General features: G+C 47.4%; 1 protein-coding gene across 1 annotated transcript; it reads right to left on the bottom strand.

The window, feature by feature from the left end:
* Positions 1-841: 841 nt before the first annotated feature.
* ODF1 (outer dense fiber of sperm tails 1) lies at positions 842-3636 on the bottom strand. The gene is made up of 2 exons (XM_009983725.2): positions 3398-3636; positions 842-1154 (listed from the first exon to the last, which is right to left on the bottom strand). The coding sequence occupies exons 1-2, from the start codon at positions 3634-3636 to the stop codon at positions 842-844; spliced, it is 552 nt and encodes a 183-aa protein (XP_009982027.2).
* Positions 3637-25877: the final 22241 nt, after the last annotated feature.

The raw sequence follows: 25877 nt of genomic DNA, 5'->3' as shown, positions 1-25877 counted from the left end.
GTAGTGACAGAAGAGGTTTTAAACTGCAAGAGAGTAGATTTATATTGGATATAAGCAAGAAACTTTTTAGGATGAGGGTGGTGAGGCACTGGAACAGGTTGCCCAGAGAAGCTGTGGCTGCTCCATCCCTGGAAGTGTTCAAGACCAGGTTGATGAGGCTTTGAGCAACCTGATCTAGTGGAAGATGTCCCTGCCTATGGCAGGGGGTTTGGAACTAGATGTTTTTTAAAGTCCCTTCCAACTGAAACCATTCTATGACTCTATGCTGTAGTCCCAACATCTTCTAAGGAAAAGCTCTCTGTCCTTCCACCGCGGCTCTTCCTGAACAGGCAGCTTCTGTAAGAATAAAACCCAGGGGAAAAATGGCACAGCCCATTTTTTCGGGAGGAGGCTTCTCCCCTCAAAGAGTTTATTATCAAGGTTTTCTTCCTAGAAATATCCTACAGCTCAAAAGGAAGTGGTGGGATTGAGAGAAGTGTCCTTACAGAAACATGACTGATCATAAAGGGTGTCTCTCAGCCTTTAAAACCCATGAGATTGCACACAACAGCAATACCTGCCCTGAACCACACCACCTCCAGTCGTGCCTTCGGAACCCAGTGAGTGACTGCAGTCGTATGCCAAAAACCATCTTGGCATTTTCCTGTTGCCATCCCTTCCTTTTTGCCCATCAAACTCCTTCAAAACGAGGCTCACACACATCCGCTCGGAGGGCTGTCCTTTATTTCAGAAGAGGCTAAGGAGCTGCTGGCGCACAATTAGTGGGACAGACCGAAGGTTGACAGGGAGGAGGGATGCGGCAGAGGAATGACTGCGCCCGGATGCTGCTCCCTGCTGGGGCTCAGCGTCTCAGGAGACAAGGGTAGCACTTGTCTGTTGTTTCGATCTTCATGATGCTATTTGCTCCCAGCGACCAGGTCACCTCGTCCTCGCTCACTCCCGGTGGCAGGCTGACTTCCTTTGTTAAGTTTTTGTAGGTATACTCCTTCCCTCTTGCAGTGGTGCGCTTCTCACTGTGCTCTGCTAACACCTTCACCTTCCCATCTTTCACTGTTACCATGATTTCCTTGGGTTCAAAACCCTCCATATCCATCAAACTCAAAAGCTGGTGGTCATGGGAAGAGTTCGACATCCTGTTAAGTCTTCTTTGCATGCTGGAATAAAAACAAGAGAACAGCCTTTCAGTCCAACTCATAGGGGAATGGGTGGACCACCTTGAGGACAAGAGAAGTGAATAGGCAACTATTGGATCCATCTTTGTGCTGATGTACAGCATGTGGGGTGGTGTCTACACCATTGAAATTGTCACTGAAAGGACACCGAAGGAGGTCCCACCTGCACTCCGCAGCGGTCAGGAGTATTTCAGCGTGCCTTCTTGGGATGGGGCAATTGAGGAGCTGAAAAGTTCCTTCACCTAAATATAGAGGAGCCAGCACTTCTCTTTCACGTGTACGTATGCCCACTAAGGCATGCGTGTTCATCTTACACATTGTCCTACATTTTCAATAGATAGTTACAATAGATCACATTTTCCAGTTAGGAGTCTTGTTTAAAGCAATCAAGAGGATTGATTTTAAAGCAATCAAGTGGATAAGAGACGCATCTGGCAAAAAAATCCAAAATGGTCCTGCAGAGCTGGGCTGGAGGCTCACTGAGCCATTAAAATGATTTCTAATACTGTCAAACAATGACCCTGCTCAACCAGAAGACAGGCTCTTATTCAAAACATTTATAAAGTAGACAATGGAAGGGTCATCTCAGTTATAATTGCTAAATTGGGCACAAGGCACCAAATTAAAAAGATAATGGGTGTGATGGAAGAGGAAATGGGGCAAGCAATGATGGAACGGGCATGACCACTAAGGTGAGAAACTCCTAATGAGAGGTTCGTTAGCAGGGTACACTCATTTCAGCAAACCTACTTAAAGCCCGCAATGATTCAATCTAGTATGGTGGTTTTGAGATGTATTTTCTGTGCTTGGTGGCTTCTCCAGCTGCCTCTTTGGTCTTTTTCTATTGTGGGTTGGAGGAGAATAAATGTGCTGGAAGAGTTGCTCATTCAGTGTGTTTTGGGTGTTTTTTTTGTGACAAGGGGATGGTTGAATTCCACAGTGTGATGGCATGAAATCCTGCTGTGGTGTGGTTTCAGATAGCAGCTGTATGGACTTGTGTTAAAACCAAGGAGTTGTCCTGAATGTGGTGGGGCTGGGGAGCCTGGCACTCAGAGGGAGTGTGTCACGGCATCCCAGAGGCTGTTCGGAGAACCCCTGGCTTTCATTCAGACTGAATTTTCATTCCTTCACTGAGATTTTTGATGGTTCTGCAAGGGGATGCTGCACCTGCGCAGATCTGGTACTCAACCCACTAATGAAAATCCAGACATGGACACCAGCTACTGTAGCACGTGGAGACCTGGATCCAAAATCTGCTGCTCGATAGCCCTGCGTGAGCCACAGCCACTGGGTAAGCTTCATGTAACCTCACTGCAACTTTTGGTTTTGCTGAAGTGTAAAACTAACCCAGAGGTCAGGCTTTTTCCTTTTTGCTGTAACTTTATTGCACCCACTAGATAACACTTATGACAGACTGTAGGCTGATACTTGCTGCTCTACAGGTAACAAAAATATTGCATTTTTAATTGCCAAGATCAAGGCCTCATCATCTCCTGGAGCCAAATAGGAGCTTGACTTTGGGGAGAAAATACCAATGCTGTAAATGCAGCAAGAGACTCCCGCTGCTGATGATGACCGAAGGACTTGTTAGCCCTTCTGGTCTCTAAATGTTTGGTTATGCCTTAACCCGGATGGTAAGGCTTTATCATTCAACACCTCCTGTGCTGTGGAGGTACCTTTGGTTTTTATACTAGAGTCAATCTTGAGCTCCATTGACGAACTAAAATCATCAGAACAGTGGTAAAACCAGAGGTGTAGAAATCCTGACGCTTATTCCTCCTGCTGTACAAGCTGGGAAAACATGGACCTACGTCTGTGGTGCATCAGTGCTGCACCCCACTGGGTACAGGTGCATTTTGGCTACTGGTGAAGACAGTTACGTGTTTAAGAGACTTAAACTGAATTTATGTCGGAGATGGATTTTTTTCCACAGCTGAACAGCTTTGGATCTAGTTGTGAACTTCAGCTTAGATGCAGTTTGTGAGGTGGTTAATGTCACAACATTACAATCCAAACCTCTCTGGCATGGGCGCTGCCTGTGTGGCTCCCCTTCAGCTGCACAAACCATGCCTTCTCGTTCTCCTTTTAACTGACTTCTCCAAAAACGACTGTTTCCTGTCCCGCTCATCTGTTTCCACCTTTGCTCCTGATACTGATACCAAAACTCCCTTCATCCTGCCTTAAAGGGTGTTGATGTCTGTTGAAAGTGAGCAAATATTTATTACCTGCCCAGTTCTTGCTCCACATCCAGCCGTGTGGTGAGGGCCCTCCTCTCCCAGGGGCGGAGGTCAGGCTGGCACAGGCAGCAGGAGAGCGGGTGCGGGCTGCATCGCCAGGACGCAGGCAGCTCCTCATGGAGCTGCTGCAGGCGCAGGTCCATCAGCCTCCTCTGCCTCTGCATCTCTCTCTCCACCTGCCTCAAATTCCACTTGGCATCTTCCAAAAGGCGATCGCGCATTGACATTGTCACACTGCAAAGCCCATCAGGGCATGAGCGTGACCGTGGCAGAAGGGGAAAAAAAATTGCCTTTGGAGTTTCGTCCTGAGGTGAGCATGTGAGTGGTGCCGCAGGTGCTCTTGCAGCCTTCCAACAGGCACCTTATGACATCACGGGCCCAGTGACATGTCACAGCTTCAAAGTCTCCATGAGAAGTTCAGCCCGGGTCCATGCACAACTGCCCCCACTGCTGCACTCGTGGACCAGGGGAGCCTGTGGCAGTGGGACATGCTGGGGGGCTTGGGGCATGGCAGGGGTATGTGTGCGATGGCCGGGCAGCGGAGCCGCGGGCTGTCAGGAGCATGAATTGGATGTGGTTTCATGCGCAATGTTGCTACAGCATGGCTGCCCGCACCGCCTCCCTCTCTCCTGCCCGGCACACTGGTGCAGCAGGAACGTCAGCTGGCCCTCTCTGCTCCCAGGCAGAGCTCCCCACGGACCAAAGCCCAGGTTTCCACTCAAATCTTTAAGTGTGGTCTCCTTTGAAACTTATGGGGATTCCCATTCCCAGGTCCTGATCATGACTGCCTTGGGAGAAGGGAAACATGCGCCCGGCAGCGGGCTGCTGCCAACCTGCTGCAGAACTGCAGCCTCCTCCTCCTCGCTGTTTTGCTGCTGTTTATCACAGCCTTAAAGAAAATGTATAAATTAAGGACAGCTGCCATTGTTCTGTATGTTTTTTCCTCCTTTTCAAGTGCTTTGCACAGGGCATTGCATGTGTGATACCTTCATAAGTTCTTTGCTGACACCCAGCGCGGACTGCCACGGCGTTAGGCAAAGGCGACCAGAAGCCTTGGCCTGAATACGCGTCAGGCTGGTCTGTGGGGTCCTGGCACCCCGGGAGCATCCTCAGCCCCCCAGTGAGCACCAGGAAAAGCACTCCTGCACAGCTTCTCCCCGGCAGAGCACCCTGCCCCCTCGTCCTGCCGGCTCTCTTCTCCTGGGGTTTTCTCCAGTGGTACAAGTTTCAGAAGTGACTTCAAACCTGCTGCTCCCGTCAGGAACTTCTCCCTCTGCCTGTTGGCTCTCTGCCTGTTTTATTTTTTAATGGGAAAGACGCTGCAAATGGTTCAAAATGTGCAGAAGTGGTTCTCATTACATCCCTTAGCTGGCAGCTGCAGTTAAGGTACTTCTGGGAACACTTTGAGAACATGCACCTTCAAAAACATTTATGTCCCTACTCTTGGACCATATTAAGCAAACAAGGCCCTAAGAAAAGCAGACCCACGTATTTGCTTTCCCCCTTTACAGACGTTACTCCGCAGCTTTCACCTGCCAACACATCAGAAGGAGGTGCTGCCTTGGCAAGAGTGAGTGACGTGAGGATTTCAGTTGATGGAAGACAACAAGGATGCTGCATCCCCTAATTATTTTGCAGAGAAGGAGACAGGGCATGTGTGCCACACACGCTCAGGGCACTGCAAGCACTTATCTGAGCTGGCAGTTCCACCTTTGCAGATCCTGTGTGTGCTGGGATCTGTTGCCTGCTCGGGCAGGGGTACTGCAGTCATCAGCTCCTGCCTTGAGGACTTCTGAAGCCATCGTGTCCTGTCAGGCTCTTGCATCAGTTTTTCTTGAGAATGACCCAAATGAGTTTCAGCGCCAGCGATGCTCGGGGCATGGATGGATTTGCCAAGCTCCCTGAAAGGTGCCTGTGGCATACTTTAATCATAAGCAGCATTGAGACTGAAACCTCCTGAGTCTAATACTGCTAGAAAAACTGAGAGACGTTTGCACTGGGGAGTGCTTCATATTTCAGGGAAATCTGGTCTTTAAGGGCTTGCAGTGGATCAAGTATCAGTGGGAATGCATAGTCCCTGTGTATTTAAGAGAGCAGGAGAAGACCTCTTGGGAGCCCAGCTCTACCCTGCTGGTATCTTCCCAGGGAGGAAGCACCTTCCACAGTTATTGGCTGTATCCAAAAGCCTGAGTAGCCCCAGACAGAAGATATCTCCTGCAGCCTCCGAGGAGGCAAAGCGGAGCTGGCCTCGGGAGCTGTTCCTGCAGGGCTGCCTGCCGACCACCTGGAGGGAGCTGGACCTGCCAGTGGCCAAGGGGGGAGTGTGAAAGGGGGACCCCAAGAACCACAAAGGGGAGCAGAACACATCTCTGGCTGCATAAAAATACGTGAGGCTTCATGCTGGACATCACTTACGTTCAAACACTGGTGTAACATATGCAAGAATAAATTCGAACATTCAAATGTGACTTTATATACCTAATTACATATGCATATACCAGCAATGAAAAACCTTTGTTAAAAGCCGAGTGCTTAGTACAGACTTATAAGACAAAACTACTTAACAACCTCCAATTCCCAACAGTGATACAGACCATCAGCTTCTGTCCCATCATCTCCAATAAGAGCCATAGCCCAAGACACGAACCATATTCCCTCAGACTGGCCTGTGACACAAATGCTAACCCCAGCCTCAGCAGCACCATCACCCTCGTCTCTCAGGCATCTGCAAACTGGTGAGCTGGATGATGTGTTATTTTTCCAAGGCAAAATATGAGTTTGGCTTTTCAATAAACCAAGAGTCAGCTTATTTTACATTGAATGGGAGTTTCATCCAGATTAGAAAAAAAAAAATTGCTTTATACCTTATTACTCATAAAAAGCATAACTCTTCCAGTATGAAGACAAACCTTTTATTTAAAAGCTGAATTCAGAGGCTGCCAATGTGTGAAGGGTCCCTCCTGTATGAAGTCTGTGTACCTTTCTGACAGCAGTATTTTGTCTTTAAAACTCTTGACACTCTCTAGCCTCTTTGGCTCACATGAAAGAGTCTCTCAGGAGGTCTCTGTTGCATGGCGAGAGCCCGAATCCTTTATTTCACAGAGGAAGTTTTGTTTGCCAAGTCCCATCTGAAGAGACGAGATCTGGAGCAGACCACTCAAACCAAGCATTGAGTTAAGTTTTCGCATCAGGGTCCTGGGGGGTACGGACCGCAGGAGCTGTTACAAAGCAAAGACACCAAACACAAGGATATGTGTCAAAATAAAATTTCTGCAGGAAAAGCAACAGCTTGAAAAAGATGTGAAGTGAAACCTCCCCGGCGCATGAAATCAGGGGGTTTGAGGATTCACCCCGCAACCCTCGCACAGGAGAGGGGGAAGGCTGTGCAGGCAGGGGTGCCCCTGGGGTGCTGCCTCCTTTGGGACACCTTTTCATGCCAGGGGACCCTTTCCCCGCAGGCATGGTCACCCAGGGAGTTCTGTGATTCTACGAGTTCGTTCCCAGACCTGGAGATGCATCCACAAGGCCCGTGAACTTGAGCACCAAGCAGATGACGGTCCTGTGTGCAAAATAAACTCGGACGCCTTCACCACACATCCTATGTAGGAAAAGCAGGTGTCTGTGGATGCAAATCAGTCAAGCAGAGATTTGCCGAGCTGCTGCACTCCTCCGCTGCCCCCTTTCCCATCCCACCATCAGAGGCTGAAGCATTGCTCCACGTGCGCTGGCTCTGCTTCAGGAGCAGTGCCTGCTTTTCCTTGTCTTTCTGTGTCCTGAAACCTCCCGGGAAATCCTTCAGTAGGATGAAACGCTGCGTCAGCGAGTGCCCTCTGTGAAATCAATTAACCCAACGGCAGCAACGCTGGTTTACAAAGACTTCCCGAAACACCTGCGCGTGGAGCTGCTCATCCTGAGGGCACCGTCAGGCCAATGGTGTATCTTCACTCGTGTTTTCAAGCAGCGTTTAAAAATCACAAAAACCTATCGGCAGGCAGGACATTTTTTTAATGCTCTGAAAACTATAGTTTTTAAACCAAAAGGAAATACACAGCTCTGAAAGTACTTTGCAGCCTTGTTTCCCTTTACTGCAGCAGCTAAGCAAGAATAGTACACTGGCAGTGTGCTTTTTTCATGGCTCTATTGCTGGTTTTAATTTATACTTTTGGTCTTCCCCATGCAAATAAGTAACTTGGCATTTATAAAGGCTTGATTAGACAACTATTTATTTTTCATGTTTTATGATCTTTCTATAAAGATCTACATGGTGATAATCCTCACGGTGATTTCCTAGGGGTTGAGCAGAAGTGTGCACCTGCTTTGGCTGTGACTCTCTTGATCGTATGTACTTGAAAACCATTTTGGAAGGTGGCTGCTGCCTCTTTCTAGTGTTTAACACTGTTTATGGTGATGCCATAAACAGTTTAACACTGTTTGCAGGTACAGCATACAAGTTTACAATTCTCAGTTGTACGTGTTCATTTCCAACAGTGTCTCCATACAGTTTACTGTCTGTGGATGCTATTTTTAGGAAAGGGACCTCGAAAGCATTCGGAGGAGAAAGACTGATCTGGCTGTCTTGGCAAACGATGGCAGAGGATGGGCTGCCTGGTGGCCCTTTCCAGGCTTTCACTCCCTTCGAGTGCTGGCATTATAGAGAAACTCATGATCTTAACAGTTCAAAGGAGTCAGATCTCACCTCAGCCTGGTACATAAAAACCGGCAAATGTTAACAATAAAAATTCCTGAATTACTGATGTCACCTCCTTCTAGAACAGTGAGAAATGGGGGACAGGTTGGGAAGCAAGCAACCTGCCTAGGTGGGTAAACCATAAAGATAAAGTTTGTCACCAACTGCTCTTTTTTGGGGGAATTTTTTAACTGAATATTGATACCACAACAGCGGCAGATTGGATGGAGCAGGTTTTTTTCTCCACTCCAAACCATCTAGCATGTGGGTCTTGCCTCCCTCTACCTTCTCTCTGCCTTTTCTCCCAAACTTCTCTCATGGTCTTGCTTCTCTCTGAAAAGATAATGGTGTAGTTGGCATCTTCTGCAACATCACCGTGAGTAGGTGACCGACTGGTGAGACAGATAAGGATATCTTAACTCAGCTCTCAGTCCAACTCCTCCAGCCCTGAAAAGCCTGCTGAGCCCGTGTGCCAGGCTCATCATTGAGTGGGCATCAGCTCGCAGGGCCACAGGGTCTTCCACGAGCCTCCGGGGTGACAACGGGCTACGGGCTACTCCACTCACTGCAGTGTTTGTCCTGCTGAACTACCCAAACAAAACAAGTCCGCATGGTGCCTTATGAGAGAGGTGGTGGTCACAGAGTCCATTGGTAGGGGGTGTGGGAGGTGGGGGGTCACCTCTTTCTACAGAGCAGCGCTAGAGACAGGTGAAAGATCAAGGTCCCACATCCAGCTTCTTCCAGCCTACCCATGGGCTGAGGCGAGGGCAGTCCCTCAGCTGTGTGCTACCACCACGTATCACCAGACGAGGACAACATGCAGACTCACTCTCTGCCACAGCTGTGAGGTCGAGGCCCTGAAGGCAGATACTGTGTTTTAAGGCATCACCATAAACAGATAAAGGACTTCCTGAGGCTGCTGGGTCTCCACCAGGGACCTGCATCTGCTCCTGCAGAGCAATGAGGGAAACTCAAGGCATCTCCAGGTTAAGAGAATGAAGAGTACTGCAGGTGGAACTGCTATGAAGGTATCTCTTCAGCAAAGCTGGCATGAGAGTTCGCCAGCCTTTGCCTTTCATTCCCTTATCAGGGGAGGATCAGGGTGGCAGGGCACCTCTTCCAGGGCAGCACCATGCTGGACCACCTCCAGCTGCTTCACATATGGAGCTGGAGAGGTGTGGAGGAGGCAAAGGAACCAGTCAAGTAAACGGGAAGTGGGGCCACACCAGTACAAAACAGCTTCTCCAAAATGCCTGCTCCTTTTTCAGCAATTTCTGAAAATACGCAACTCTGTAATAAAGGGTTGGGCTCCTGACTCATGAGGAGCTGCTTAATTTCCAGAAGCAGCTCACTCCTGAGGCAAGTAATCTGCTGTGTGTTAAACAAGCATTTCTTGATGGACTACTTCCTACAGCCAGAGCCTCATCCACTCCTTCCTTTCCTCCTCAACTCCCTAGCATCAACATGCTGTCCTGGGCTTGACCAGCCCCAGAGGGAGCGGGCTGGGTGGCCGAGCTGGGGCATGAGAATCGCGCTGGAAAACGTCACCCACCATGAGTAATGCTGCTGGTGCCTCTGGGACACATCAGGAAGAGCTTCGTGCTGCAGGAAGGTGAGCTGCTCTGTAATTATTTCCTGTGAGCTGTGGGAGAGCTTGCCTGTTGTTCTGGGCACGGATGGGTAATTACGGGCAGAGTAACCAACCACATGTGACTGACTTGGCCAACGTCACCACTGTGGAGCCAGTGACTTCTCAGGCATGGGGAAGCGGCATCCACATTTGTGTGTGTCTGCCTAGCTGGTCCTGCTCGAAAGAGGCACCAAAAATGGCTGAGAAGGTATGTGGATGGATGGGAATTGCTTTGAGCTCAGGTCTACTCCACCTGGAAGGTATGCTGTCTGTCACTTCAAGAACCAGCACAGCTTTGTTTCCCTAGAGGAAGGAGGGATTTCTGCCACATGGTGTGTCAGTCCAGCTGCTGGTGGGGTAGTCCCAGTGCTTCCTCTAGCAAAAAGAGGATCTTCTAGTGATTCTCCTTCACTGCAAGTGAGCCGGTGCTGTAGATGCAATGTGTGAGTTGCTGGCAACACGCTGATATGTGGATGCTGCATGTTACTGGGACATGAAGAACTACCTGGGTAAAACCACTGTGCTATGATGCAGGCTTCGGCTTAATCCGGTCCCTGCCTGGGGAAGTCAAGGGGAATTTTGGCGTCTGCCAAGATCAGGCAGTGAAGCACATTAGAGGCTGTCAAGAAAGTGAGTCCACTATCAAGCCTAACTTGCAAATGCTGTTTTGAAATTTTTTTTTCTTACCAGTGGAAAAGGACATCCTCCTGCTTCAAGTCTACTGCACTCCTAGGGAGCCCGCACAGTCAGATCTAACCCAGTGTGAGGAGGAGGATGAGGATGAAGGAGTGCATATACCACAGCATCCATCTCTGATCTGGTCCTTGTCAGTCTCACAGATTGTCATGAACTCACTCCCACAGCGACCTTAAAGGCAGCAACATCCCAACGCAGCCAAGTCAAATACAGTGTAGGTTCTTTGGCTCTTTGTTTCTGAGTCCTTTTCCATCCCTGGCTGTCAAGATCTTCCTGAAACTCATGAAGCTGAGAACGTTTCTCTTAAAATGTAAAAGCAGAGTGGAGGGATGGAAACTGAATGATGTCCTTCAGACCACTGCTACTGCCAGGTGTCACTGCCTCTCCCTGTCCTCAGTGCAGAGCCAGAGAACTCCCACTCTGAGTCCACCTGGTCAGGGCAGTCCATGGAGATGGACTTTAAGATACTCCAAATGACATGAAACTAGCAAAAAAAACCCACAACAGAACAAAATAAAAACCCAACCCCAAACCTCTCAAAACCCAAAATCTAACCCTAAGGACCAGAAGCACTGCTGCCCTTCATTGCCCTTCCAAATATAATGCCTGAATTTGCCCATTCTTTCAAAGCCTCTCTTGGTCTCTTATGAGCAAGAACAGATCAAGTACAGCAAGTATCAATTCAAACAGGGTTCGGTCAACACATTTTCAGACCTAGCAGGTTTTGATGGTGTCTGACATACTGATTTATAGATATCAGCCAGAGTCTCTTAACACCCAACGACGTTATTAAGTGTGGTGTAAGAATATCCCAGTCTGGACTAACCCTTGTATGGAAAGCCAGACGTTGTCTAACTGAGAGTGCAATTGCATACAGAGCATTGCAGCCACACACTGAAATCAGGTAACCATGCGCTCAATGGATAGTAACGATCATTTTTCCCTCTCCTAATTTCCATACGGAACGGAAGTAATTAGCCATGTAACTGTGCGCTTGTGTGTCCAGCCAAGTATTGCTGAAAGGCTTGGAGCAGACCCAGGGCGTCAGGCTCCAGCTCAGCCTCCTGCTCTTTGGAGTGGCATTGACTTCCCGTACAAACCTGTAAAATTAACTCTTGGGAATGGTATTTCTGGATTCCCAACACCCTGATTATGTAAATGAGACAATCCTTTGATATCTTCTTGGTTTTACTGACATATTTAACACTCTTTAACCTTCATGGGAAAAGATATTCATGTTATATTGATTACTGCTTTTTACATCTTTCCTCAAGGAATTCTTTCTCCACTTGAAACTCATAATGGAGCAATTCAATCCTTCAATTCAAATCTAAAGGATTCATTGAATATTTCACACTGACTCACTTCTCACCCTGTTACTCAGGCACACTGACGCTTAGCCAACTTTAAACGGGTTTTCCTTTCTTTGTTTTCCTAGTGCTGTCCTGAGGGGTCTACCTTTCAAGTAATGCTTCCCGCATCATCCCGGGCTTTCTTCCACATCTACTCTCCCACTGGTCATAGCAGCAAGGACCTGAGAGCAGGGCCACACTTTCTTACACCTAAACAAATAAATGTCCTTCTTCCTAACAAGGCTTGATCTAAACAGGCCAGGTAGAAGAAAATGAGTGTTATCCTTCCCTTTTAAAGCAAAATAGTTAATTAATTGCTGACCTGCTCATGGTATTATTCACTCTAGCTCTGCATGTTTGAACACAATTAAAGCAGTGACAGATCCAGCATCGTTGCTAAAGATGCTTTATCCCGTGTGTACACAGGATCTCGAGTGAAACACCCTGCAGCACCCCGCCTTGGAGAGCAAAAGCCCGTGGCGTGCCTGTCACGACATGTCATTTGTGCTTATTCACGAATCTTGCCCTTTCTAGAGACTCTTCTACTTCCAAAATGTCCCAACATCTCCCCACCAGCTCTGGCTTTCTGCCTGCTCGCCGTTCCACTCCTCTCATGTGACGGCCCCTGCGATACCCTGGCTGTGCCACTCCTGCCATTGCTCCTGTGCCGACGGGGTGGTGCAGACTGCTTGCGAGATGCCTGCCATCACATGGATTTGAAGCGGGTGATGCTATGGAAGAGCTCCTCTCTCCATCCAGCAAGCCAGTCCACCCTTTCCAAAGGTAGTATCTGAAAGCTGCTGCAGTGCTTAAAGAGAACAGCCTGCTGCTTAAACAGAAATTTCTTTTCTCTGTCCCAAGCAGAGTAATTTCCAGGCACCCACATCACCTTTCCATAGCGCAAACAGGAGGACTGCAGTAGTCTTCAGGCCCTAAAGCTGTTCTGAAAATCCCTGTGCTTCAGCTTCTGTTTTCAGCCAGCATTACTGTATTCCTACTGCTCCCATTTAATTCAAACAGCTCAGCAAATGGCAGATGTGGCACCCAGAAGAGATGTAAATTGTGGAGCAGCTGAGGATGGTCGCTATCTGTGCTTTCCAGCTCTCAGGTGAACAAATGAGAGAGGTGTGTGTCAGCCAGCGGTGCACTACCCACCTCGGGGGTACAAACTCCCCTTTGAACAAGTGCCAAGATCCACTGGTGCCTGAGCAGTTCAGTACGTCGTGTATTTGCTGGGTCTCCTTCTTCCATTTTAGGTATCTTGTCTACCTAAATGTAAACAAAGAACAGAACGTTATTCTCTATGGAAAAATGCATTTTATATACATACTAGTTAACGGTCTGACATGCACTTCTATTCAGGACAATCCTCCAGAAATGAAACTCAGCCTTGCTGCAGGACTAGAAATCAATGTGCTAGTGCAATGTAAGAGAGAACTCTTTTAATAAGAACTGCCATCCCTGGAAGTGTTCAAGGCCAGGCTGGATGAGGCTTTGAGCCACCTGGTCTAGTGGAAGGTGTCCCTGTCCATGGCAGAGGGGTCGGAACTAGATGATATTTAAGGTCCCTTCCAACCCAAACCCTGATTCTATGATAACTCTTATTTCTGCAACATCCATGCTCACTTCAACAGAAATTAGTTTGTATGTGCCCAGGCCACCTTTTGTTTTCTTCTCTGCAGGATGAAGGTAAGGCCTACCCACATGTCAGCAATCATAGAATCATAGACACCTTCCACTACATCAGTTACTCAAAGCCTCATCAACCTGGCCTTAAACACCTCCAGGGATGGGGAATCTACAGCTTCTCTGGGCAACCTGTTCCAGTGTTTCACCATAGAATCATTGAATCATAGAATGGTTAGGGTTGGAAGGGACCTCAAAGATCATCTAGTTCCAACCCCGCTGCCATGAGCAGGAAAATCCTCCACTACACCAGGTTGCCCAAAGCCTCATCCAACCTGGCCTTGAACACCTCCAGGGATGGGGCATCCACAAATTCTCTGGGCAACCTGTTCCAGTACCTCACCACCCTCAGAGTGAAAAATTTCTTTCTTATATCTAACCTAAATCTGCCCTCTTTCAGTTTAAATCCATTGCCCCTTGTCCTATCACTACACACCCTTGTAAAAAGTCCCTCTCCAGCTTTCCTGTAGGCCCCCTTTAGGTACTGGAAAGCTGCTATAAGATCATCCCGGAGCCTTCTCTTCTCCAGGCTGAACAGCCCCAACTCTCTTCATCCTTTCAGATGTCCCCAAGTTACTTGAGTGTCGGTGAAGACCTCTGCATTTACATCAGAGCGCTTAAGAAAGTACTTCCCAATGGTGTTGCCAATCAGTGCTGCCAACCTGGAAGACAACCCTGAGCATCCAATAAGATGTGAATGAGAATTCCCTTTGTGGCAGGTGTGCTGGACTGGCTGCAGCATCACTGAGTACAGGAGGGGACCTGCCTGACAGTGGGGAGCATTGGGCTTTTTGAAGCTTATGCAAGGATGCTTATTGCTGTGTGACTCTCAGAAGTCACGTTTTCTTGGGAAAGTTGATTATTTCAAATCTCCTTTCATTCCAAATTGGAACACAATAGAAATATCAAAACCAAGCTTATTGAAGTCCTTTATTTAGATGCTGGTGTTTCGATTGAAAATGTTTGATGATTTTGTCGTATCTCAGTGAAATCAGTGATTATGTGAAACATTTCCACTCTCATCTGTTCTGCTATGGAGAAAAAAATCCATCAGTTGTAACAAGAAATGAGTTATCAAATAAATCTGTACCACTCACCAACATCAGTTGGAACTCCAGACTACTAAAAATGTCTTTCTCTGGTGGTCAGTTCTCACTACCAGCCTCCCATCTTTTCTATGGGAGTTTCTTTCTTGTACAGGTAGAAAAAGACATTGGCTCCGACAATGACAAAAAAAAACCCCAAACTGCCCTAATTTTGCTTTTATTCTCTCAAGCTTTTCTTCTCTGTTTCTTCAAAGAAGGATGAGCAGTTCTTGTTTGCAGCGAGGATCTCCCCAGCAAGGTGCAGCAACGGCAGTGGCCCAAGGACAAGCTGTGCAGCAGTACAGGTCCTATCTCATGACGCTAAGCATGGGCCACCTTTTGTCAGCCTTACTTTCTCCAGGGCATCTATCCCAGGGCCTCAGAGATTTTATCCACAGTATCCTCAAAGCAGATGTAAATAGCCCGGTGGTTAAAATTAAAGAGCTTCTGTTAGCTTGTTTCTGCAGTGCTAGCAACAGCGGTGAGTACGAGGAAAGGCTGGTTTAGGGCCAGTCACAAGGATCTGAACCTCTACCTGGAAGTACCTCTAGGTATCAGGTACATCCTGACGTGCCACTCTGTGAGAGACGCTTTCACCACTTAAGTATTGTGAAATACGAAGCTCCTCAAATTATGGATTTTTTTTGTCATTCTATTTTTATCTCTTTTCTATGGCTGGCTTCCAATTTGGGGAACACCTGGACACAAAAACTGAATCGACCCCAAAAGAAGCCAGTTCTGAAGCTACAAGTAAACTTCTCCAGGCTACATGAAGCCTCCTCAATGGCTCTTACCAAAGGCAGATGGAGCTTCAGAGCAGCGATGGTAGCACAGGTAAATGTGTCACTGAGCTGCAGCTGCACATGGAGGAGGAAGAAAAGCACAAGATGTCTTTACAAAGTGTTCGTATCCAAGATTTGTTTCAATCCTCTCTGGGTGATTATCAAATTAAATGGTTTAAGAATTAAAATTGGAAAAATTAATCTTCAAGAGAAAATAAGTTAGTCTTGGAGCTTGGTGTCCTCCCCCAAGTTACCTGTGAAGTACCTCTTCCAACACGGGAACAGTAGTTTGATTGTATTATGAAACGGGCTGGAAAAATGCATGAATCGGACTGACAAGCACTTCCAGATAGTGGTGATTACAAAAACCCCAGCTCACAGCATGAGCCCTCTCTAACCACATCCAGGGGGTTCTATTTGTAAAAGGGATCAAAGAAAAAACAAAACTGTTGTTCTCACCATCTTTATTTTAGATGAATTCTGAATCCCTCCATATGCCAATGCGTAAAATTTCAATTCTTCCCCTCCTCCTTCGGCACCACTGTCGGGGTGTGAGACGGGGTCAGACAGTAACTTCTCGTATTACTGAGGAGTTTAAAATTAAACCTATGCTTTGATGAACCATAACGATCATACTCTATTTTAGAAGCATCAGTCTCTGAGATGGCCCACACACATCAGGCAGAGCAGAAGATGCTCTGCACCTCCCAGGCACAAGTGTGTGAGGGCTGCAGCTTCAGAAGTGGCAATTACCTACGTGCGTGGATGCTGCAGTGATGAGCATGGGTTAGGTTTGCTCTGGCGCCCTGCCTCTAGCAGTCTTGCCTGTGCTGGATCCTCTGGAGAAGACCCTCTCTCATTTCCAGCTGGAGATACGGCGCTGCTGCAGCACGTCCTGATGTGAGGGGTCCAGTGGACACCGGTGGGTTTTATGAGGCTGCGCCTGCCTCGTGCAGCAGCTGCTGTTGCTGCTGGCTCGGTGTTACTACCGTCACCTTTTCCTTTGTGTCACACCTGCCTTTGAACTTGCCTTTCCTGTTTCTTCTCACTACTCAGCAGCTCCGCATCCGAGTGGGACCTGCCTGGGTACACCTCTGCTCTGCACCAGTGCCAGGTGGTGAACGCAGGGATCCAACAGACGTGTAGCAACACATGAACATCTACGGCTGAGGAGATGATTCACAGGAGGAGCACATCCTTGCTTGAGGGCAACTGTGTCTACCAAAGGGGCAGGGTGAGCGGCTGCGAGAGGTGACTGCTTCATCAAGCGGGACCTGCGAGTCGCCCCGCACCCCGTCCAGGGCAGCATTGCCTTTGGAGCTGGGACAGGCAGACAGCTCCTCGGCTGCAGTCAGCAGGCACCTCGATGGGCTTCACTCACTTCACTTCAAATCTCTACAGCAAACACATCTACTCCCTTCTAAATGTCATCTGCGCCCAGCAGAGGAGAGAGGTGCTCCAAGTGCATGGTTAGTCCCATCAGCAGCTGTACAGCTGAGTCCATTGGGTCCCTGTTTCTCCCCAATGGCCGTAACGAAGGTGCAGAGAACTTGCTCAGGTGTGGGCATCACCATCATCAGAGCAGGTGAGGTGGGTGCTGCTTTCCGAGTCCCAGTGCAGGAACCGAAAGACTTTGGATGTGACCTTACTCCAGCTCACAGCACTGGAAATGGTTTCTGTGCATGTATGTAATCCTTTCTGAAGTGCAGGAAATCTGCTCTGAACCAGGAAAGCTCCAGATGTTGCTATCTCTCTCACAAAGTTTTCCTGTTCCAGAAACTGTACTGGAAGAAAACACTTTTTTTTAAATTAACAACTGAGTTTCTGCCATTATAGAATGTCTTGGAGCCCTTCCTTCCCCAGCATCACATGGGGACACAGCTAACGAACACTGCTAGACCATCGAGTTGCAGAGCTAGTCTAAACCTGTCAGGAATATCCAGGGCTGATTCCATAAGTTAATTATATGTTGTGTAAAAAGGATTTCCTAAGAGTTTTTTTTAAGTTAAACCGAAGACCTGGATCTTTCCTTTTTTGTGTGTCAAGGGACTAGATAAACCAGAATGGAAAATCCTGTAACAGCCACACTTCACGTATCAGCATTGCATATCAGCATCACATCTTCTCCAGCGTGCCTCCCTTGCCGTGTAATGAATCCCTGTTTTAAAATGAGTCTTTCTTCAAAGGACCATCCTCAGGCTTAACACGTATCCCTGGCTTCTCTTAATTTATTGCATATCTTTGAAGCAGTGGAGATTCCAGGGTCCATCTTCTGAGTGCTGATGGCTTTTAGCCATGATGGGTCATCTTGACAGGGGGCAGGGAGGAGTGGGGAATATTCTGGGCAGCTTTTAGACATAGTGAGGAAGGGTGGCAGCAGGCAGGAATTTGCTGATGCTGCACCATCAGGGGATCCCCACACAGAGGGAATTTCATGGAGAGTCTTAAACCAATGACAGCTTGCTCTGCCCATCGCGCTCACAGCAGCCACCGCTCCATCACTCTGCCTCATACTGCCCATTTTTGGATAAAGCTACTGAGGAAGTGTACAGACAGCAATCCTAGCTATACCTGATGTCTTCACCTGTCTTATCCCAGTCACAAGCTGGACTGACAGGTGACTTCATGACAAATGAAAAAACGTGTCCTTGATGACTCCCCTGTCTTTCCGCTACCACTTTCCTTCTAGAAACAGCCATGTTCAGCTATGAAGTAGCTATAGCAAAGAAATAAAGCGTTAAGAGGCTTAAGACATCACAACTACTTGGTACAGAAGTGGGGGCTTTAACATGTGCAGGTGGACACTACAGACCTGCAGCTTTAACATTGTTGGTTGATTCACTTGCTCCAGTTCATTGATGCTCCAGTTTTCTGGAGAATCTCCATGCAGAAAAACCACCTGAGGTGGCACCGTTCCTGCAGGACATCTCTGCTGGCAAAACCCACCCTGAGACTAAGTGAAAAAGAGATAAGACTGGATGTCCCTGCCTCCAGAGGGCTAGCCTGGCTTAAAGTTACCTTGTTGAAATCTCAGCATGAGCAAGCTTAGAGCCCAGGGACGTAAGGATCTTTCCTAAGAACCTAATTAAGAGAAGACTGCAGGCATGTGCTAGCAAAGTACCTTGGTCAGACCTTGCCTGAACACAGAATTCAGGTCTCCAGCAGTGGTGTGGGAAGGATCCTGGTGTTGAGTCTTTGGGAAGGGTTCTGGGAATGGCTTGCAGTCCCCTGAAGCTGCTGTGGTTTAAAACGGGCTGTGAGGCATTTCCTGATGCTTCATTTCTGGAAATGAATGCGCTACAATTTTGCACGGCAGTTTTTGGGAAATGCCCAGGCTGGCAGGTGGTGATGACTCTCCTACAGGTGCCTGCGCTGCAAAACTTCCTCAGCGCACTGTGAGGTTTCCTAGCAACTTCTTTCCACTGTCTTTGTGCTCAGACTTGTTTTGAGATGTGGGCCATCATAAAACAGTATTTCTGCCTATTTAAACTAGTTTAGTTCTTTTAAGCTGGCAAGGCAAGCGCAGTACAGCAGCAGTGTCTGATTTATATCCTTTTCAGCTATTCCCTCCAAAACTAACAAAAACCTTAACCAGCATAGGTGGGTTTCTTGCTTTTTTTTTCACTAACCGGATCACCACTCCATTGCTCAAATTGCTGAGCAATAGGAAAGCTCCAAATCCATCTTTTAAAAAAAAATATACAGGACCAATATTTCCTCTGATGTCTGCATCTATTACATTCTTGCTGAGCTCCTCTGGCATATCTGAAACCAGCAGATGTTGATCATGTGCTTTGCACAACTCTTTCCAAATACGTGAGAGACATCACATGTTAAAAGCAAAAATCCTCTGAAAAACAAGCAACATCAAAGTAGCTAAACCGTGCTAACATTCGTGTGCACACATGCGTGTCCAGTTTAAAACTGGCCATAGGTTTTATTTAAGTCTGTAAGTTCGCTGATAGCATCCAGGCTTGAATACATTGAAGCGTTTACTCAGTATTTTGCACTTGCTCAGACAGTCAGCTTGAAATGACGCCCTTACCTAGAAAGGAAGCGAGGGAGAAATTTGTTGAGTGGAGCAAACTTGAAAGAGTTTGGGTGTAAGGGGATGCAGAAGAGAAATCCAGCTTATCCCCATCTCCTGGAGCAGCACTGAGACATTATTTGTTGCTGAAGTAATTCACTACACAAATACATATTTCTTCAAAGATAACAGAGGGGAAAAATTACTCTCTCCTCCTCATTTTGCAACTGGAAAGTGAATGCCAGGTGTCTCGGTGTTTTCCTTGGCATGTGTGCTGCTCTGAGAGCTCTCTGAGAGAGCCATGAGCAACTGAAGTGCAAGAGGAAATGTGGAATAGATTCCCTCCTGTGCTGCAGCCAAGCTCCTTCCTGCCCTCAGCAGGATCCGTCCCTGCCTGACGCTGAACAAACCCTGTATTCACGGGGCTTGGCATCCCACCTGGGCACGGCTGAGGCAGCCTTTCCAAAACCATCCTACGTGAACTCTCTCCCTTTCTCCCCAGGCTTGGCTGCCACTATGACTATTTTAACCCCGCATCAGGCACCTCCACCAGAGATAAGCTGCCCTTACACCCTCGTGCGTGTTGGGGGTTTGCCAGCTCCTGCCGTTTGCCATACTCCACTGCTATAAACCATTGTATTTCTTGCTCAGCACTAGTGTTTGCACCAATGTGGCTATGTCAGCTGTTGGCATCGGTTGCAGAGATCAGGGCAAACTTCCAGAGTGGATCAGGCCTTGCATTTCTACCAAAACCCATCTGTTCCTGGCTGAGAGTTATTCCCACCACCTTTATAGCTGGGTGGGATAATGAGCTAGTGAAGCCACAAATTAACACAACACGTAGCTCTTTTAATAGCCTTCCTCTCCAGAAAGTCAAGGCTGCTACCATGTCTTGTGAACAACCAGCCAGCCCAGCGAGCTAGGACGACTTCTAGCTAGTTTACTGCACGAGTCCAGAGGAGGGCCACGAAGATGATCAGAGGGCTGGAGCACCTCTGCTATGAAGACAGGCTGAGAGAGTTGGGGCTGTTCAGCCTGGAAAAGAGAAGGCTCCGGGGTGATCTTATAGCAGCTTTCCAGTACCTAAAGGGGGCCTACAGGAAAGCTGGCTCTAGAGGGACTTTTTACAAGGGTGTGTAGTGATAAGACAAGGGGCAATGGATTTAAACTGAAAGAGGGTAGATTTAGGTTAGATATAAGAAAGAAATTTTTCACTCTGAGGGTGGTGAGGCACTGGAACAGGTTGCCCAGAGAAGTTGTGGATGCCCCATCCCTGGAAGTGTTCAAGGCCAGGTTGGATGAGGCTTTGGGCAACCTGGTGTAGTGGAGGGTTTCCCTGCCCATGGCAGGGGGGTTGGAACTAGATGATCTTTGAGGTCCCTTCCAACCCAAACCATTCTATGATTCTATGATATTTGAAAAGCAATTTAATATTTCTCCCGTGACAGACACTGCAAATACTCTGGAAACAACTTGTATGAAACAGTGGCTGACAGCCACGACGCTTGTCCCTTCCGAGACGCCCAGGGTGGATTTGGGTATGGCTTGGTCTGGGCAGGACTGCGAGGTGAACACAGCAGGAAGTACACCTTCTCCGTGGACCTAAACCCTCTCATTAACCAGGCGTGTGCGGGAGGGTTAGCCGCACTCCTCGGGCCCTGCCGTGGGAGTGCTGTAATCAAAGAGCACAAGGGCTGAACCGCGTTCGCGGGGTGCTGCTGTGGCCGTGCTCCCTCCCCGCGCAGCGAGCCGCAGCACTGAGGGTTAACACTCCGCCGCCTGCCTCCAGTAATCTGCATAATGCCTTGCGTTTGGCAGATCATCTGCATAATTTTAAATGACTCTTTTGTCTCGAAAATAAAATCTAAAACATAGCTTCAAAAACAAGCGGTAGATATTAAGGTTTCATACACTAACAAGGTTCGGTTAAGTCTGTTTGTCTGAACTCATCAACTGGGATTGTAAAAATAATTTTAACGGAGCGATGTTGTTTCTTTATTGCAGAGCCTTGGGTGTTTTTTCCCAGTGCCATGTTGACTACCCTAAATAAGGTCCAACGTGCTTGCCCACCTCACACAGAGGACCTGAAGCTGGCCTACATGCCCAGACCGTCTGGAGGGCTCAGCAGCTCCAGACACAGAGCCGCCTTTGCCAGAGGGGTCCAGCCCTCTCATTCAACTGGAGAAACAATGCCAGTAGCTGGAGACTGAATCCTTGTTATCAGCATGTCGTCCTTATCAGGGACGGGCTTACCTCCAGGCTGGAGATGTGTACCCAGAGGTGTTCACACACCGACACCACCCCCCCATCCCCCCCTCCCCCCCTCCCCACCCACTCCCCCCCCCCCCCCCCTGTTTTGAGCTCACTGTCCCACCTCCCACTGACACAAGGGATTCAGCTCACCAGAGGATGGGTGCCTATGTTTCGTCAGCTGAATCGCACTCCCAGCTCTATTGACTGCCATAACTAAGTCTTCGCTAATTAGAGTGGGAGATCAGACAGCTAAATTTAGGGATCCGTTGTCTGGATCTGATTCCCACTCCAAGTTCAGCTGACAGCCTGTGAGTCGGTCTTTGCCGGCTGAGCCCTGTAACTCTCAGATCTTCTCTCCCTCATCTTAGGAGACGGATAGAAAGCTCAGTGTCTTCTACTGGCAGTGATGTGTTTCGGTGATGAGAAGGGGCTGTTAGCCTGAACTGGCACTTGAGCAGTTTTAAATCATAGTTATCAGAGCAGCAGAATAAAACCTAGGAGATCTGAATCCAAATGGATAAGATACACGTTTAACGCTAACCTCATCTGTCATCGTTATGACTGGAGCCTACCTGAACTCCCACCCCAGTGCCTTACATACTATGGATTTCTGTAAATTCCTCAGGCAAAGACCTGTAATTTCTGCATTAAAAATTTACAGCATTTCTAAATGGGACATCCCAAAACAATGCACTTGTGCTCTTGACTGTGCAGTCCCAAAAGCTAGGTGACACCAGAAGACATTTCCCACTCGATGCCAGCTCCCCCCAGCAGCGTGCCTGGCAGGCGCTCTGCAACTCTAGCTGTGTCTAAGTAGCTTGTACAAGCTGTACAGGGAAAAGGGCAAGTATAGGTCTGTAATCCTGAGTGAACAGATCTGTCAAATGCTAACAAGTTTCCACCTGGCATGTTTAGTTCAGTTTTTCTTTTGCTGAGTGCTCATAACCCAAATTCAAGTGAACTTTGAAGTTTCCTGCAAGTGATAATATTTCGAATGCCCTCCTTCAGACTCTAATGGCATTATAGTTTTCAATAAAATGTTTTGAAGACGGTTTAGGACCATCTTTTTTCTATCTTTGCCTTTTGCAATAGCTGAACTTTTTACTTCACACTTCTGTTAAATTAGACAAGGGCGGATATGCAGCATTAAACATTTCAGCCCAAATAATTAAAGCCTGATAAATTCACAAACAACCCCGTTCACCTTGGTTTATAGCAGTAGGCCACATTCTATACAACAGGCAAGTGCTATAATTGCTATTATCTAGAATAAAATGTTCATCCATCAGTTAACTGTGTCCCTTTCCTCTTACACTGCAATGGAAAAAACTCTTCCAGCATATTTATTCATATTTTCTTTCCTCTGTCAGTTTCAGTGAAGCTAAATGTTAACCACTGAAGCAGTTCCCAACATAGGTCTCCGTGTACTTCATCTCTTACTGCCCACTGCCCCCACTGCACTTTTTTTTGATCCTCTTCAACACTGAAGCTCCATCATCATAAAAATCCTAAAACTTTATTTCATGGGACTTCCAGCTGTTAGAGCTGCTTTTCTTCATGTGAAATCAACATGAGGTTTACTTCTGCGACTGGTTGCGATGACCCACTGCAATTATGTTGTCAGCTTGGGAATATGCTACAGGGACACAGAATAACAGTTGAATAACAGTTGGCCTGTTCCATGTAAATGTCCTTAGTGATTTAAGGGAGAAAAAACAAAGAAGAAAAAAGATCACAAGATTTTTAGCAGAATGGTGAGATCTTTCCTGAAAGTAAAGCCTATCATTTAAAGGGAATGGGGTGGTCCAAGAGACAGGAACCTTTTTGCTCCTGGAGAGCTGTGTTCGAAACCAAGCCTGCATGCTCGTGATGGGAGCCTCTGGCTGCTGAAATGTGGAGGAGCTATTTCAGAAGCGCTGGTGAACTTGCAGCCTCTGTATACTCTCAGTTGGCATAAGCCAAATTTCTCCTGAACAGCCACTGTTTATCACTTCTCAGATGACACAGCCCCTGGTTTGCTTAAAACGCCAGCTGTAAATGGAAGCTGCTTCGGAGCTGTTTCACGAGCAGCTCAGTTATTGCTCTGTGTACCCATGTTATCACTCGAATCAGGAGCTTGGGCTCAAAACTTGTCTCAGCACCCACTCCTTTGGAGATGACTCCTCTCGAATTTTTTGGTTTTATATGGTTTCAAGTGGAATTAAAATCAAATGCAAGAACTATCTACTATTTCTTTCTATATCATCAATAGCTTTCTATGTCAGGTGGATATTTGACGGCAGAGGAACAGTGGCCAGAAAAGTAGGCTAATATATAGGAAGGTAAATCCTGGCCCCACTGGAGTCCATGGAATAATTAACTTGCTTTTGCCCTGGAAGGTGTCCACCCCTCTCCCTGACAGAAACAAATTTACTCTGCAATAATTTTGGAAGGTAATACATGAATCGAGGCCATACAGAACTATTGCTGTGAATGTAATTCACCCTCACAATTTATAAAGGTGATTTTTTTTCAAAACTGCCAATTTTGAAGGTAAACATGGTTAAGGCAAGAGTAACTAATCCAATCAAATGGAACTATCAGGGAAATAAAACCACTTTTTTGTCCCAGTTAATCATCTGGACTCCCTTGGCAGCCTGCAGACAGACAAGCAGGAGAAGGCAACTCCACAGGGAACCCAGACAATCTGCTAGGGCCATGTACCCACCTTTTAGGGTGCTAAATTTCTATTTCTGTCTTTCCTTACCAGAAGCTTACAGGAAGCCACTCTGACGTAAACTAGCACAACTCTGCTTTTCGGCTGCCTGCTTTTCGGCTGCCTGCCAGGAACGCCTGCCCAGGTGACACAGCTGACACAAAGCCTCAGAAATACACCCACCACGTACACTGTGCACACAAGATCTGCCCACACCACCTTCCAGGGACAGTTGCACAAGGTGCCTGTCCACAGCCTCTGTTCCCGGGACGCTCAGCTCCTGCACAGTGCCAGGACGCCTGGTGAGCTCCTCTTGTCAGGCTCAGCTGCATTTGTCAGTGGACAGGTCTGTTCTACACATACAAAAGCCATCATGTAAATTTTGTGGCTGGGCCCGGGCAAGGAGAGGTGTCCTGGATGCCTCTGCAAAAGGAAAAGATGTTCAGAAGTGTCTCTGCAGGAGTTGGAACAGAAGGATGCAAGTAAGAGGCTACAACAAGGGTGAGGAGCAATGTCAAGTGAGGGATCTGCCAAAAGGTTAGGGACACAAAACAAAATTTCAGTCTGCCACATACTGGCGGATCTACAAACTCCACTGAGTACTTGGCAGAGGCCTCGTCTTGATTCCAGACGTACTGTGCAAACACCCTGTACCAGAAGAAAGTAACCCTGCTAGTATACTGAAGAAAGAGGAAATTGATGCAGAATCCTAATATCTAGCCCAGGAGTCCTTCACTGCAGAGTCAAGGAGAGAAAATGCCAAGCAGCTCAGAGAAGAAAGGGGAAGGAAGATCGGATATCTGCAGTATTGCCTGATTTCAAACAGATATAATTCAGTCTGTGTGCAGCAGCGTTTCACAAGCAGGCTGTGTGTCAGAGGGTCTGGCTCACCATATGAACTTCTGAACGTCTAGTCTCTTTCAGCCAAATTTTGACAGGAGGTTCTGGTCTCAGTGGTCTCTGTGAGCTTAATTGACCCAAGATTCAGAAAGGGCTCAGGAGAACCATTAGTACTGCAGCTAAGGGAAAGATCGCAGCAGAGCTCAATCATTTCTAGTTGCTGGAGAATCCAGAGGGCAGAGAGAAATGATATGTACACTATTCAACACCAAAGAACTCACCGTAAGAAAAAAATCCATGGGAAAGAAGTTTTCATCAGCTCTGAACCTTACTAAGCTACTTGCTTTTCTGCAGCCTTAAACAATACTTCTTAAAGCCCAGCATCATTTTGTGCACAAGACAATGATTTTTCTACTACACCAACCTCTTCACTTGACAGCCAGGTACAAGTTAGAAAATAAGAGATTATAAACACTTCATATCTGGTATCAAGATGAAGTTTCAGCTGTCATAAAAAAAGCAATGTATAAAAAAAAATCAGGTTATGACAACCTGGGACATGAACTTGACAAAACATAGGCCAGAAGAGCAGAAAGCAAACGGCTGGCAGCGCAGTCCTCCTTGGCTGGAACTGTTTGATTTCTAGCGTTAACTTGCAAACTACGCAGCTATTTGTGTCGCAAAACACACAGATGGGGTTTAAAAGCCTGATGTCCCCAGTCCCAGACAAACTAC

Source organism: Tauraco erythrolophus, chromosome 3, assembly GCF_009769465.1.
Source record: "Tauraco erythrolophus isolate bTauEry1 chromosome 3, bTauEry1.pri, whole genome shotgun sequence".
Classification (NCBI taxonomy): Eukaryota; Metazoa; Chordata; class Aves; order Musophagiformes; family Musophagidae; genus Tauraco; species Tauraco erythrolophus.
The sequence above is the reverse complement of the archived record's forward strand: the minus strand, read 5'-3'. Positions and strand labels throughout refer to the sequence as shown.